Source organism: Gallinula chloropus (assembly GCF_964237585.1).
Source record: "Gallinula chloropus genome assembly, chromosome: 3".
NCBI classification, from domain to species: domain Eukaryota; kingdom Metazoa; phylum Chordata; class Aves; order Gruiformes; family Rallidae; genus Gallinula; species Gallinula chloropus.
Window position 1 is genome coordinate 35,449,423 of NC_140087.1, and position 17,481 is coordinate 35,466,903.

General features: G+C 37.6%; 1 protein-coding gene across 1 annotated transcript in view; it reads right to left on the reverse strand.

The window, feature by feature from the left end:
- The window catches only part of PRKN (parkin RBR E3 ubiquitin protein ligase), a gene marked incomplete at its 5' end in the record, with an annotated part of 579,674 nt that overhangs the window by 316,920 nt on the left and 245,273 nt on the right, over window positions 1-17,481 (reverse strand). Inside the window, 2 exon segments of the mRNA XM_084261053.1 lie at window positions 16,991-17,037; window positions 17,041-17,050. Of these exon segments, the coding sequence (XP_084117179.1) occupies window positions 16,991-17,037; window positions 17,041-17,050 (57 nt within the window).

Below are 17,481 nucleotides of genomic sequence, written 5' to 3' on the forward strand. Positions count from 1 at the left end.
TTGTAGCCCTAGGTGAGTGTTTGTACAGTAGTATACTTGTCCCTAGGAGGTACTGCTATGACACTTTAGATGAGTAAGAACGGTATCTGCAGTCACATTGAAGGGGATGAAAATTGTAAGGCAGAGAGAAATTTCTCCCTATGGTACCGTATTGCACAACTAAGTGCCCTATAGGATTTTACAGCTTCCTTTCAAACATATTCCATTGCTCGTTTGTGAAAAATAACATCACATGGAACAGAAGTATTGTCACATACAATGGAACCCTCATTTTTACGGCATTTCTCACTACTCCCGTGTTCATTCAGGTCGAGTTAATATTAGGTAATCAAACTTCTCAAAAACTAGAGAAAAAGTTGTACTAGACTCAATACAATTAGCATGTATAATCTTATGTAGGTTTCTCCCTTGGTGTTCAGGACAGGCTATAATATTTCTCTATGTTGGTTGGTGAATAACAAAAGATGACAATTCATTATTACATTTTCATAATTAAAACCACAATTTGATTTTTAGTTTTAAAGCAAAACCAAGTAAAAATGTTCTGCAAGAAGAATAGCTGTTATCACTGCCTGTAGAAAAACTTATCTACTATCTGCTATTTTATATGTTTGAGCGGAGTTCTTCATATGTACAATAACAATTCTTCTATAAGGAAATATTACGATCCATTTTTTAATGGAATGAATATGGTTTAACATTAATTGACACAGCACACAAATATGGAACACAAGTATATGACTATTGCTGAACCAGTGAATTCCTCACACACCACCTCCCTGCCCCCCCAAAATAACCCACTCCAAAACAAAACAAAAATAATAAACACACAAAAAAAACTAAAACCAACTGTACATGTGTTACAAACAGGTACTGATAGTTAAGCTGCATTGGTCCAGATTGCAATTTCAAGATTTTAAGATAAAATGAACAGATGTGAAGACCAAAATAGAGCCACTATTGTCCCAGATTTTTGTCAACGATTTTCCCAGTCTCCCAAGAACTCATCTAACATAGCACCAATGCAGAATTTCAGGAGAAAACAGACCTTGCAGACCAGGAACTTGATCTTTCAACTATAGACTCGAGGGGTCTATCTTTGCAGTCAAATGATATAATGGTAGGAGCAATCTTGATCAAGCTTTTAAAATCTCCCCCTGCCATATCAAACAGCCAACATGTTTTAGCATTGTATCCATGCCCAAATCCTTCAAAAGTTAACTAATGTATGTGTAGTATGAGAGGTCACTAAGCTCCACATATGTGTTTAATCAGGCCCACAAATCTCCACCTGCCTCTCCTGCCATTCCACTAGTTTGATATTCTTTTCATTGATGCCACTTTCAGAACGGCATTGCTGTCTTCTTAAAAGCCATCCCACATCCAAAATCCAAAAATGCCTCCTTCCAGATCAGCTATGTGTTCTCAGACCTTCCACTAACAACCCATAATGTCAATTGTCTTCATATGACCGAGTTTCTGAGCCTCTGCACATCTGCCTTCTCTTTCACTTGATTTGGTTCTCATGCAATACCATGACTTAGTGACTGAAGTTTTGGTTGAGAAATAGAAGTGTTGCATAATGCATATCTGTCCCTCTGCTCTACAGTGGGCAGAAGCTGCAATAGTTCCATAGCAGCGTGACAAACATACCCTATTCCAGCTCTGTCCTTTCAGAGACTGTTAGCTGAACGCTTACTGCTAGCCACCAACCAGCATAATACATTTTTTCTGTTATTTTCTTTACAGAAGCTGATGTGAAGCAGCATGGTGCTCAGGAGAGGAAAGAGCTTCATAAAATCCAGCATGAAACCCAAGAAAGCACTACCAGCACATATGATTCCTACGAAGAACAGGGAAATAAAAAAGGCAACTCTAGAGGGGGAACAAAGTGAAGCTTAAGTCTGACAGGTACATTTGGCCACATATGACGACTACAGATTTTTCAGCAAAGCAGCAAAGAATGCAGCTGCCCAAAAACACTTGGAAAAATCATCATTGTCCTATAACTTTGTAAGAAAAGCCCATGACTACATTATTTAAAAAAAAATCCCAACCTATTCCAAACAAACTTGTCTTCCACAATGTCATTTCCAGAAATGGCTCAGTTATGCTTGGGAGATTGCTGTGGAAGAGACTGAAACAAAAGCCTGAAGTTTTTACATGGACAAAGCCCGGCAAACATTACAATTCTGGATTACCTGAAAGTAATGCAACCCAGCAGGTACTGAGACAGGATTCCAATACCAAAGCTAGGTAAAAAAATACATATTTGATATTATGCTTACAGTGTGTTATCTGTCATATAAAATGAAATACAAAGAAGAAAGTCACACAATAGCAACAAGAATGAAGTTTTAAGCACATGTCTATTGTGTCTACAGAAAGGCACAGCAGGAATTAAGAATTATATTGCTATAATATCTTTAAAAAGTAAATGTGCAATTGGAATTTGAACATAAAACCCTAGTGTATTAATTGCAATTTTGAGTTTCCCTGATAAATGAAGAACAACATCTAAAATTTTAAATAATATTAACTGCAGAAATTGAAACTCAAACAACTTTAAATCAAAATTATATTAGAAGGGACAAGGCTAAGATCCCAAGTCTAATATCCCACTCTCGTATAAATATTTATTTCCAGTTATGTTGCTTTTTCATGCACAATTTCTGAAGTAGATAAAACTTCAGCATCATGGTCTACTACTTCAAGGCTTTCATGAAAGTCTTCCTAATGATTATCAGCTTTCTGTGGCTAGACAGGATGTAAAGACTACTGATGTCTAGTCTTTTTTTTTATTAATAGTCTGCAAAGCAGCAAGGTCTAGGTACAACTTCAATCACAACCTGAACTCCAAAGGAGACATAAAATTTACAGATCCTGAACTCACAGGTGAAAACAAAAATCCCCCACTAAGGTGCTGTCTTTACTCTGTTATTTTCTCAAGTCAATCCTCTGTAAGTTCACTGGAAAGGAGTTAGACCCTAGTTTCTTCAGCCACTTCAATGGCTAGTAAAAGACCTTTTGGAGTTATTTCCTCGATTGTCAGATGCAGCAGTTATCTACATAGGGAGGCATACACAATGAAAATAATGCCTAGAGATTAAGTTCCTCAATTCTATCTCAAGGACACTCTCCTTTTATATGACTCACTTCCCAGCAGTGGCAAATTGCTCATCGTTAAGTCCCCTTTTATTTTCCAAAACCCTGGCTCTGACCACACAAGTCAATGATAGGGGTTTATTCCATTATTTTTATTCTGTTATTTTATTCCCTGCTTTATCATGAGGACTCAATATTCTCCTTATTTAATCAATGGAAGAATACCCATTGAACTCAGTGGCAGAGAGACTGAGTTTGCAGCCCTGCCACCAATAAAGGTATTACTTCTGATTTATCATTCACAGGGAAGTTCCTTGCAACATGCTGTCTGGTAACAGGTATGTATGTAAACAGAAATAATTGCCTTAGTGAAGACAGCAAAGCCAAAATTTGTTCTTTGATACTCAAATTCTTTCCAAAAGATGCATATTAAGTAAAAATATTCTTTAAAATTCTCAGAACAGCAAGTATATTTTCTGAACAGCAAGTATATATTCCTTTTTGAGCTTTTACATGAAAAAAATCCTGGAGGCATTCCTTTACAATTCCCGAATGGACTACCTGTTGTAATAGAAGAATTTTTAGAGAGTGTAGAAGGAAAATTGTTACTGGATTTCTTTCCTTGTATCCTGAGTGGCTTACCACCTCTGTCACGCTGATATGTATAAGTCTACAACCTGACTACACACTGGTCCAACACAGAAGAAATATTCCTATTGTATGTATGAAAACTGCCCTGTAGATACCTGGTGAATTGTACAGATTTAATTGTATTTTAGGGTTCAAAAAGAAGTAAAAAGGCAGTTACAAGGTCCTTCTCCTTCCAGTAAGAGGGACAGAGTTTTTTCAGTTGGTATATTTAGAAATCACAGTTTTACAAGCAGTTATATTTATTTCTACTCAGTCTCAATCACTTTTACTGATGAGAGAGATCAGGTCACTGTTACTACAACAAAGTGACTAAGAAGTGCTGCAAGGATGCAGTCACTTCTGGGTGTTACATGCCATCTGCTTTGAGGTACCTCTAGTAAAATTTGCTCATCCAATCAAGGAAAGAGAGCAAAACGTAAGGAAGCCAAACTGCGTAGTTGAGGTCAGCTGATGTGCCAACATGTGAGGGGCTCAGGTCTGTTTGAGGTAGACAGCTGGATCAGTCCACGTTCAAACTGAATATATTTATGGAATCTGAGAAATGCTTCTACATATTTCAGATATAGACAGGACCCATAAAGATATCATAGGAAATGCAACCCAGCAAGTACTTCACTTCCCACACCAAGGCAGGATTCCAATACCAAACCTGGGTAAGAAATACATATTGGATATTATGCTTACACTGTGTTATCTGTCATGTAAAGTGAAATACAAAATGCATTTTAAATTTTCATGGTTGTTACTGTTACATGAGAATGGAATATATCTCCATTTTAGAGAAAGATTGCCAGTCCAAGAATTTTTCAGGGGAGGATATTTTAAAAATGCAAAATAAGCACTGCTGTTTGACTGGTCAGAAGGGTTTGAATCAAATCTCCAACAGTAATAAATTGCTTTTAAATTATCTGTTCAACAATTTACCACAAAGGACATCAGAACATGGCTGGGGATTCCTTATTTTGAAATACAACAGACTTCATCCATATGTGAAACCTAGTTAGTGTATTTTCTAACAATAAAAAAATTAGTGTTGATGGGTGTTAAGAATAATTTAACACAGATTTTTAACACAGATCTATTGCAACAAGGCAGATTTTAGGTGAATGCAGTTCAAAATAATGAAATAGATTGTGGGCAATAATCACAATGCAAATGCTCTGAGATGTCTAACAAATCAGATTAAAGATTTAGTGATATGAGGCATACTGGACAGGTAAAATGAGGATTGGGGAAGAAACTGTTAAAAAACCTGAGTGATACTCTCATCTAAAATATTTTGCCATCTTTGTTGAGAAACCTACTTGCTTCATTTGTACAGAATAATCCCACTAAGTCGGTAGATATGCATAGCTGCTCTAATTGAAGTGGAATATGCTGCATACTTCTCCCAGATGACTTGCTCCGAGTAAAAAACATTTAAAGTAAGGAAAATCTTTGAAGATATTTTAAAGCATTTGCAACTAGATACACACAAACTAGAAAAACCTCTCCAGAAGTTCTTGTAATGTACTGTAATAGTGTTCATATGGAACTTTAAGGTGAAGTATCATCTTACAAAATGTTTTTCTTAGTTACAATTTGTTTTCAATTTCCATTTTTTTGCAGTTTGAAATTGACTGTGAGTTCATTGAGGCAAGCATAAAGTGCCCAGCTTGTATTAGTAACTCCATGTCTCTTAAAATGCATGCAAAACAGAAAGCATAAAGTACTATCATTATGTTGTGCAGCTGAACAGCTGTTCACTTTTTTCTCCTACATTGACTTTTCCATTTCTAGAAAAGTGCCAAAAACCATTGCAAGGGTTCATGCAAGATGGAGGTTTATTTGTTGTTTCTTTCCTGGAGACAATACTTTGCTTTCCCTTTTTGTTTTTCAGCATTTTTCTAAGATAAATGCCAGTCAGAACTTAAACACATATTTGCTTTTCCTATTTAAAAAATAGGAGTTTTCAATAGTAAAGCTGGTACCAACGGCATTGGGTCTTTTGCTTACAAATTACCTTGCCTAAAGTTCACTAATCGCTCCCATGTAAGAACTAAAATAACAAAGGCAGCAAACACTACTCCAGGTAGAGAGCTCAAAGAGAAGTCCATGTGTCTATTAAGCAAGAGTGAAATCTAATACTTTAGTCCAGACCAAGTATGCCAAATCCATCTGCTTGATTACAGTACAAATAGTTCAGTTTTGCTACCACAACACATTCAACTCTTACTGCCCAGAAAAACATTCCTTGGCTTCATGATGACCCTGAGTCTTCCATGATGGACGTGGGCCCCTTGTCCTGGCAATAGAAAATGTGTGTGAAAGATGGTGCTTAACTGGTAGAGAACACCAAGGATGTTAGTCAAAGAAATTTCCTGTTCCCACAAGGCACTGCATCAGCGTAGATGATAGCAATAACAGATTTTTAAAAAATTATTAGAAAAAATATTTTGGACCCCACATTCTTAATGAGAACAAGAAAGTGCAGATAACAATTGATTTCGGCTTTTTGAAAACTGAAATTATTTTTTAAATTGTTTTGATGCAAAAAGCTGTAGCCAGCCTGCTTTCAGTTTGGATATGTTTGGTACTGGAGAGCTTTTCTTTTGATGAAAATAGTAAGGCATCATGTATACAGTACCTCTTAGAAACTGTGAGATACCTTAGGACTTTCTTAGTGAGATAGGGTTCACTTACAGTAATTTGTACATTAACATGACATGTGTTTTACCTCTTTAATTATCTGGAATTACACGTGTATATGTATATAATATTATAATTAGATTAAACTCTACAACTTCTACAGGACAATGATTATATATATATTATATATATTTAATACCTCAAATAATTGTCCTATAAAAATTGTAGAATTTAACAGCTCCAGCGAAGTACTGTAAACCAGAACATCAGATAACCTCCCTCTCAGAGAAGATGCTGATCATTATTGAGATATCCAGAAATCTGCAGCTGTCAGAGTGATATTTGAGATAAGTTTCCTTCCCCATTAGACAGAAGGTTAGAAAGATCTGGAAGATTCCAACAATTGCCAGGGTCAGTCCTCACATACCATTATGATGAGATGAATCAAGCAGCGAAAGCACCTGCATCACTAAGACTGGGCACTGCAGCTTGTACAGCTGGGTGCAGATCTGGGAAATGAATGGAGCCAGAGCAGCCAGTGCTACTGCTGGCGTAGTCCTGGGAACGCAACAGCTACCCAGAAGCAAGGGCAGACTTGGAAAGTAATAAAGTACTTCTTTAAGTGATGTGCAACCTCTGCAGCCTACCATAACAAAATACCTCGCCCCACCCTTGTTTTTAGCAGCTTCAGCCCATTCATCCTGCCTTTTGAATATATGTATGCATTTATTTTTAATTCTCCACATGAATCCAATCAAAAGTTGTCCTCTGTATTCTGCCAAATCTCAGGGGTAAGCTAAATGATACATGTGAAAATGAGGGAAGTGTTTGTCTGCAGTGGCAGGTAAATATGTTTTATCTGAAGAACAGCACTATGAAGAGGAATTGTGACAGACTCTTGCCTCTGTTGGTTAAATATTTATTTGAATTGGCAATAAGTTAATGTTCCCCAAGTTGAGTCCATTTTGCCCTTTATAGTAATTGGTGAGATCTTCCTGTCTTTATCTTGACCCATGAGCGATCTTCCCTCCTGTTCCTCCTTGAGGAAGGAATAAGCAAGCAGCTGGATGGGAGTTTGTCTCAGCCAATTCTAACCCAACACATGGGGACAGCTACAAGGAAGACTTTGTGCTACTATTAGCATGTCCTGGGTCTAGCATAGGGGCCCCAGCAAAACACAAAGTCATTTTCCCAAGATCAAGCAGAGTTGCAGCTGGGGAAAATTAGAGGGTTATGTTTTACACTAGGCCACACAAATACAGTTACTCACTCTTCATGGACTTGGAAGAACTTAAAAGAATAATTATTCAGCACCTCTAGTTTCAATGTGTGTTCCCCCCACTACTGTAACCATCTTTTTGTTTCTCTGAAGCCCACAACATATGGAAAGCTGAATATCTCTGTCATTTTGCCACAAGGTAAATTAACCTTTCTCGTTCTCTGTGGCCACATCTCTCAGACTTAAATTTATTCATTAGCTCATGACCACAAGTTTGGCCAAGATACCAAGCAGCAGGTCAGCTTGACCACACATGAAGAAATCAATCAGAAATAATTCTCTGGCACAGAAATCTCATTATACTTTCCAGCCCAAACACACTTGGATTCTAGGGCACTTACAATTTACCACTAATAAGAAATAAGCTCCATTGGTTGATTTCTAAATGATGCTGCTCTTTAAAGGGATAACTAAGGAGTTTCATGGATACTCCATGCTCAGAAGCACAGAACTCACTGCTGGCAAAAGGCAGCAGCTGCTGCTCCAATGCTGCATTGGTCCAGGCACAGATGAGCAAGAGAACTGCATTCGCTTTGCTATGCTATTTTTTCCTTTGTTGACAACATCACAACTGTGTTCCTGGAAGCCCTAAGGGAATACTAGGAGCTGCTTCAGCTGCTCAAAAGAATAATATAAAAATCACTTTTTTCCCCCCGTTTTTTATTTATTGAAAGCCAGTTTATTTGTGTTAAAAGAGCTAGGCGCAGAGGGACCAGGATGCACTGCCTCCCACTCTTTACTCCCACCTATCTCCCATCATTCAGTGTGTGCAGTCCGAAAAATAGGCATAAAAATGATCTTAGAAGTGGCAAGGATGAGATTACACATCATGATGCCAAAAAAGATCTTCCCATGCAGACTTAAATAGATGCTTAAGAAAAGTCCAGAACGCCTCAGGTGGCCTTTCTCTTTTTGTCCCGAACCTCACCTTTCGCTAGCGATGCACCACCGCAGTGCAGCGCCCTGCATCCCAATACCACATCCAAGACATCGCATTGCCAGTTGCGCCAGACTGTCATGATATGTCCCATAAGAACTAGGTAAGAGTATACATTTTGCAATATAGACTCATACAAAACCACGGCTTTCCAGTGGCTTGAACAATAACAGTAAGCTAAAATCTTTGAAGAAAAATTCTGTAATACAGATCTTAGTTTTTTTATTTTAGGTTGCAATACAAGCCACTCATTACTTCAGTAAACCGTTACAATTTCACTGACGACTGCTATAGTTTCTCTCCAGTTTTAAATGGTTCACAGGGCTGGCGTTAACAGTATTGTACAATGTGTCTGTAGACTAAATAAACAGTACCAGCAGTCTAATTTAAAAAATAAAAAACTGTTAAAGGACAGTTTAATATTTATTATTGTGATTTTAAAATGCTATGTTTATTTTAAAATGTTTTGTCTTCATGAACTATAGTTTTCAAGATTTTTTTCTGGTTTTAGTCACTCTGACAGATAATTTGTAAGTCAGTTAATACAGTGAAATTACGTTAACATGCAATCTGATTTTTAAGAGAACAGAAGACTTTTTTTTTCTCTGTACAATAATTTTTATTTTTTTCTTCTAGAAAACAATAGAGCAATCATGCAGATCATGATATCCTACAGTAGTAAAGCTACAATGGTTTTATGTTACTATACACTACCATAGTAATGAGATATGTTTTTAATAAAACTGTATTTTGATTATTTACCACCCCCAACTCCCCAGGTGATCTTCTCGATGACAAACATTTATGCAATTCAAACTATTTCCAAATAAGGCCTCAAAACATTTTCCCATATATACAGACATGATAACAATTGGATTTTGTTTTAGAGAAAATCTTCTAAGGATTTACATGTTGTGGAAAGTAAACAGGTGAATGCAAAGATGATGTTACAAACTTCCCTTCCTAAGAAGGGAAATAATAGATTTGGGAAATATGATTGGAGCCTTTCTTGGAAATAAAACTAGGAAAGAGAACTTCTAGCTGAGCCTTGCTTGATACAAGGTGTAAATAATTAAACTCAATCTGCTCTTTGCACATTGCTGCTGAAGAAGCTGAACAGATGTTTTGCTGCAACACACAAAATACGTGAAGTAGAGATTCAATTAAAGATGCTTTTTTTTAAACCAGCTTTGAACCTATTGTGCCAGAAAGTATATAAAGATGGCTTTTCCCAGCAAAGTTTGATCTAATCACAAAGAAGAATGGAAAGCCTATTTACAATAAAGCAGAAAATTAAAAAGAGCAGAGAATTTTTTTTTAATACAATTTTAAAAAACATGCTCACTGATATCTTGCTCTATAAGTAATACATTCCCTTAGAGAACATAAAATAAGTCCACCTAGGGACATTGCCTGACTTTTCCTGTGGAAGAATTCACCTTCTTCAGTGCAGGTCCTTGCTTTGCCTACTATTTTGGCATGATAAACAAATAAGCCAATTTAATTTCACTTTAACTTTTTTCAGTTCCATTCAATGGATGTGGAAAAAAACCTGGAAAAGTCCCATTTTGAGAATGATCTCTTGCTTTTGCTACGTGTGTGGAAACACTGGCAAGCTTTTCACTATTCTGAAGCACACCTTTACAAAACATTTAATATCGATGGTTTGTTTGGATTTTTCTTAGCTATACTGATATGTCATTACACAAGTACCCCAGAAAATAAAGAACACTTGCTTACGTAACCCTAACTTTTATCAGAAACATCTTCTCAAAATGCCTAGATGTCCTGAGTTCATTAGGATAGGGATAATTTTCACCAGACCTTGGGAGGTGACCCAAACTAGCCCAAGTGGGCATTCCATACCGTATGACATCTTGCTCAGTATAAAAAAGGCCTAACTGGGGAGGTGGTGGTGCGAGTTAGTAACAACATAACGCTCAGCTACCAGATGGGGCTGAACCAGGACAGTCCAACACCCACCTTCACAACACTGATACAGACCAGCAGCAATACACTGGTCCTGGGGACCTTAGCCTTGGACAAGACTGCAGCTTTTTGAAGGCCACAGACGAAGCCTCTATCAGAAAGGGAACAGGAATATAGGTTTTCCTAGATTCAGAACGATGCCTTAGGCATCTTCTTTTTTTTTACCTCTCCTTGTTGACATTATAAAAACTGTGGCAGTGGGCAACAGACACACTGTAGGGTGCACAGACATCTGTGATAAAGAGAGGCTGAAGTCACAGATCTCATTTCCAGACCGAATCATCTTTCCTCAGTAAATGTCTTAAAACCCCTCTAAATGCCTTGCAGGTTCATTCAGATAGCATGCATGTAAAAAAAGGAGATACATCATTCCTATTTTGCAATTGATAAGGGATTACAGTGTCTCCAAAGTCTATTTGGTTTTATTCACTTCCTTTCTCTTGATTTTTTGTGCTTTGTCCCTGTCCTTAACCTATGCCTCAGAGAAAGAGTAAACAACTGCTAACGGTGCCAATAACATTCAATAGTTCATGTTCCCTTACTCTCCACCCAGGCTGAAGTAACCACATTTGGTATGCATTCCACACTGTAGAGTCCTGGAAACCTGCAGTCTGAACCCGTTTTTCAATTTAGCAGCAATGCACTCTGAACAGCAATATGTTACAGAGCCAGCTGGTCTTCCTTAGCCTTTTACCCTCTTTTAATCTTTTAGTGTTCTACCGTCACCTCAACTACTGTTGGCTGCTGTAACCTTCGATCATGTATCATATTTGTTGTATTCTTTTACATTGCCTTAACCTTCCCGTTGTAAAAGGTGAAGGCACTGTCATTAGCATTAGAAAACACAGTAATCTAATACTCCAATTAATTCAGAAGGAAAGAAACCTGCAGGTAAAAGAATGTGAACCATCAGTGGTGTGTATTTAAAAACAAAACAAAAGTGAAGATGAACAAATCTAGGCAGTTTATAGCTCCCTATTACAGCATTTCATTTGTAAGTGGGTATATATACATGCATATACATACACACAAGTGTATGTATATATACATCAGAGCTCAGGTACAGATATGCAAATGCACACACACCTGTTTACAAACACACAGACACATAATCTGCATATGTGGTCACAGAAGAGCAAAATGTGTTGCTTTTATACAATGATTTGGTTGGAATGACTGATTATCACAGAAAGAAATGAGCAGGAACAGAGAGGGAAGCAAAGACTCTAGAAGTTTAGGCAAACTGGCCTCAAAAGCAGAGAAATAAAAATGGCTGATACTGCAGTTAATTCACAGAATTCAGAGAAAAATATGCTAAAATATTTAAATTAGAGATGGATCAAAAATCTAAAATTTTCAGGTCATAGGATGCAGAGAGCACATTCAAATTTAATTTTGTAAAGTGCCTTTGCTGTTCTTTTGGTCTAGTGAAGATGAGAAATCATATGGATTTCTCTAGACAGGTTAAGAATTTTAGCAATATAGGATGTGATACTTCCAATGGTCATGTATCTGGTTTTACTTATTGGAGTAATTCTAACGCAGTTCTAACTCTTGTGTTATCAGTGATACATCCAAAGGAAAGGGTTTGCAAAGAAAGGAGTATTTGTACTGCTGTATGGACCTAAACATATTAATTCCACTGAAAGGTACTCTAGTATGGTTAAATTGCTGCAAAGAAAGCATGACATTTGATTTCATGTAAGACTGCTTGTGATTTGCTGGGAAAAGAATAAGTTGGGAATTTGGCCTTGAATTGGCCAATGTTTATAGTCTGTGGCCTACAGAGCATTCCAGCAGCTCCTCACAGCAGCCAATTTTCTGCAGCCCCCGTTCTCTCCCAGCACCCAGCTACGCAAAACTGCGACATGAATAAACGCAAATATTTGCTTTTTTAAATTTAGATTTTTTAGACAGTAATACAAATCAGGAATACTTGGCAAATAGAATCTACATTTTAAAAATTCAGAGCGTGGTCCTTTTTCTCCTGAGGATTATAATTATCAAAACTTATTTGTGGATCTCATTATTACAGTCTGAAGCTATTTTTGAGGATTCCAAAAGCACAATGGGCATGTAAGAAATGAGGCAGATGTGTGTCTCTTCAGCATCTGCTGAAGAAGGCAAAAGAAGGGACAAGAATCAGGTGATGGCATTTAAGTTCCAGCATTGTTAGTTTATACCCTTAGCCAAAGTTCTCAACCCTTCAGAATTAGAGCACAAATATGATTATGAGTACATGTAAGACAGAACAGTTTTAAGCCTGATAACCTTAACATTTAAAATTCTAGTATAAACTCTGGAATCTCTGAGCAAGCTTATGTAGTAGATTTTTTGAATTAAATGCTAGCAGTAAAAAAAAAAAAGAATCAATTTGTGTTCTAATAATGGTTCTCTCTATTTCTTATTTTAGCCTGACATCTGGTATCACAGCAGACTTCTGCCACCTGCAAGGGCAGGAAAACGCAGACATCTCAACACTCTCTATTATTGCAAAGATTTTTATATGTGTTGGATGGTTTCTATTTCTTCCCAGGTGTCTCAAATGCACAGAATAATAGCAGTGAAAAAGGCAATCTTTAAAAAGTGCAAACCTGGAAACTAGCATTAAAATGATCCTTCTGGTTAGTGAAAGAAACAATTATGGCATACAACCTCCTAAATGCAACTAAGTCAGAAAGCCATCATAAAGTCAGACATGATGGCTTCATCATTTATTATTCTGCTGTGGTGTACGTTAGCCTATACCTGTAGAGGATGCTGTGTGCCAAGTATAGCTGTAGTAGCTCAGCTGTATATTGCTCACCATCTCAGCATCATGCACAGATCCCATCAGCCTAAAGCCTCACATGCAGATTCAACTACCCAGCTCGTAATGAAACACAAGTTCAGTGTGCTACAAGGTATCTCAAAAAAACCCAACAAACTCCCACACTTCTTGAGCAAACGAGCTTCTGAGTTCATTAAGCTTAAGAAGCCAATTGTTTCCCTTGCCAACTGCTAACTTACTGCATCCCAAAGACTTGCCTCAGTCTCATGTACCATGGTTATTGGAATGTCATCTGTCCACCTGCAAACCTGATTGGTTGGAATAAGAACATTTTCAGACACTAATTAGTATAAAGACATTTATAAGAGAACCCTCCTGTCCTTGTGCTGCTGTTTACAACTCTTTGGCTATGGACAACCAGAGAACCAAGCCTCACTGAAGCTCCAGAGAAAGGAAAAAACATGACAATGGGGTAGGCAGCCAAGCCTAACCTGGCACATTAACTGATGAATCAGACCATATGCTACAATCACGTGAGAATATTCCCTTCAGAATATTGTTTTCTTTCCTGTTAGGATAGTGAAATCCCTGACCTCCATTTCAGGATGATATGCAGCTCTTTCAAAGAATATAAACAACATAAATAATGCTGCTTGTCCTTCTTCTAAAAATACGATTGTCTTTCCAACATCATTTAATAAAAATATACTTTGAAAGCATAATAAAATAAATAAATAAATAAAATAAATAAAATATACTTTGAAAGCATAATAAAATCTCCTTTCCAATATCAAAGTAAGTAAGTATTCGATTGCTAGATCCACTTTTTTGTTTTCTCACAGAAAATGGACTTCTAGCTCATATAAACTCAATGGGCCAAACTAATTCTTGCCTAATTACCAGAGCTTGGAAAAATTATACCAGGGAAGAATTTGGACCAAACACTTCTGTCTAAGATACACCAGCAGCAAGATACCCAAACACTGTAACCTATCCCATATTTTACTCTTAAGATGAAATGCAAAACCAAACCAAAACAAAAGTTTCTATGCAACCAGTTTGACTCTAGATAAATACAAACCTGTAACAATTATGAAAATAGTATCATCTTTTGGAAAGCAAGTAATCTTTGATACTTCTGAAGTGAAAGACATTAAAGAATATACTTCCATGGTCCACACTGGCCAAAGCCTGCCAGAGCCACAGAAAACGTATCTGAAGTAAACAGTTTCATTTACCAAGTTATTCCCAGTTCTCTGTTCCTGCAGCTTGATATTTAGATGTGGACAGAATTTCTGTACATCCAGACATACTAAACAGCCTCAGATTTTTTTCCTTCACAAATTCATGTTAGTCCTTGCTTGGCCACAATAGGCATATAAAAAAACCATAGCACAGCTTCTACATTAGTTCCCTTTTTATTCATAGTATTCATATACTGTAGTAGGCAGATGCCTCAGTCGAGGAGGTACGGTGCTGTTCTAGATAAAAATCACAGGCACAGTTGATACTTCTCTTGAGAAGATGAAGAACCACACCAAAGGAGGATGACAGAAATGAGCATCCTGAGGTTCCCTGAGAGTTTGGGTTGGATCTCTCTGCCATCTGCTCCTGCAAAGCCGCACTGCACCTGCCTGCCAACACAGCGCTGCAGAAGCCCCACACTGCACCATGGCAAGAGGCCTTCCAGTTGCCAGCAGAAACAGGAGTGCAGAGAAGACTTCTGTCTCTAGGCTGCAATTCACTGTGTCAGTTGGGGAGTTCTCTAGACTAGTAGTTTTAAACATAAATGCCTGAAGATTAGCATTTGTCAAGTTGACAAATCATCTCACTTATAAAGGTTGGGAAGATATCTAAGTCCCCTGAAACATCCTTAAGAGTTCAGCAGTTATTAAACACACTCTGCTTACTTCAGCATTTCCTGGCAAGCTCACAGCTTTGGATGCGTGGCTCCTCAGTTTCACAATTCTCTTACCTATAGAACAGATGCATTAAATACTCTGCTGGCACTGTTATTTGGTTTGCATCAATGATCCCAGAGCATTTGAAAAAACCTAAAGACAGCATAACACATCACATACTCTTGAACTATTAACTCCTGTCATTGTTTGCTTTTCAGGTAGGCAAAAGAAGGATGCCTTCCATCTCTAAAATACAATGTGGGACATGTTACTGAGGACAGTTACAGCTATTCTGAAAAAGCCAATAATTCATCAGAGACTGGATTTGGAAAAGTATCAACAAAGAACTGACTGGCCACCTTTCTATAGTAGAGATAAGCAGTTACCCAGTTAAATTCACTGGAGACTACTTGCACTAATGTTGCTAACATATGCCTACAGAATCAAAATCTAATTTTTCACAATATCAGTGTTCCAGTATCTTAGACTTCTACTCTGTGGGAACATGATTGTTTTGGGCAGGACTTCCCCTTGAGGTGTGTGTCCTTAATTTATTGCTGCAGGGTTGAGTAATGTACCCATCACAGAGCCATTCATGTTTTATTAAAATTAATTTCAAGGGAGCGTTGTTTTTAGGAAGCATGTGTTTGACTATTTAAATGCTTTGGCACAACAATACCAGCAATAAGGAATGTTTCCTTTTTCATTCCTTTTATCTTAAACCAAATGAATTCTAGCCTGAGAGTATGCTAAGAAAAAGTAAAAAAGCAACAGAGAACTCCTGCTATTTTGTCCTAGTTCCTCTGATTTTTCCAGTCTGGCTTACTTTGCTTCTCCTGGAAGGAGTCCCCCTTTGCTAACATGGATTTTTAAGATCTAACTGAAGATCCGGGTTAGAAAATAAAAAAGTTGTTAGTGAAACATGGCTCTCCCTACTTAATGTAGATGTTTTTTCTCTAATCTCATATCTGATCTTCACATGAACATTTCTTTTAAAGTGCCTGTTTTCAGATGTTTGCTAGGCATGTGGGAACAGCAGAAAATAATTGCTTTGTACGGTTCACACAATAAGATCACTTATTGTTTGAGAGACCATTTTAAGGTGAAGACATGCCACCTGCTATGAAGTCGTCTCATCTGATAAGTGATAATTAAAGGCTGAAACTGGAAATGGCAAGAAAGAAACATCGATTGTTTCTTGGTATATTTCAGACACTTGAAAGTGAGGCTGATCCAGACATTCCTATTTTACAAGGAAGAGAGGAAAGGAGGTGGGGAGAGAGAACAAGAAGAGATCCGACATTCTGTTGCACAGCCCGCACTGTTTCAGATGCACTCAACATGACAGAGTTCATACGTCACCATGTACAAGCACACACCACCGCCGTGGGCACTGTGCATATGCACCAGATGTGGTATCAAGCTGTACAGAAGAATCTCTCATTTGTCAATGATGCATTTTCTGAAAACAATATTTAGTCTGGTCAACAGCCTTTGCTATAAGGAGGGCAGAACTGTTAATTTTATTATTGTGTCACAATACAGAGAAGAAGGAATAAAATTAAAGTACAAAATGACCTATCAAATTTGCTCGACAGGTACTAATTCACTTTGATCTATCCCTCATCATAATTTCATTGGCAGGGAAACCATACATATTTATAAAAGTGGGAGCAGGCTGCTGTTGTTCTGTTGGTAATTTACAGCAACAAAGAATTCATTTAGATTACCATACTTGAAGTCCCAAGGTGACTCTGCCGTGGTTACAGGCCCCCTGCTATGCAGGATACCTAACATAATAAAGAACAAAGCAAAACAATGCTACGCTGAGACCAGGGCTCCCGGGTAATCAATTCAGGTATTTACAGCTGAAACAATAGCTCTGCGCAAATCAGCATCATTACTACAATTTGCTGATAGAAACCCCAGGGAACTCAGGAAGTGTCTGCCTCCAAAGCAGCTGATTAATCTGAGTTACTTATGTTTTGTTAAAGCATTATTGCTTCCCATCATAATTAACAGTAAATGATTGTTTAAGAAAAGGGCAAGGGAAGTGCAACCAAATGTACAACATACACATCTCTTCTACCATTCTGTCTTTCCACACTGCTCAGCAAACACAGCATGGAAAGGAATAAGGCCAGTTTCAACCTGTGTACTGCACTGTTACCAGACTCACCTGAGGTTTTTTTATTGAACGCTTGCTTCTAATCTTACAGAC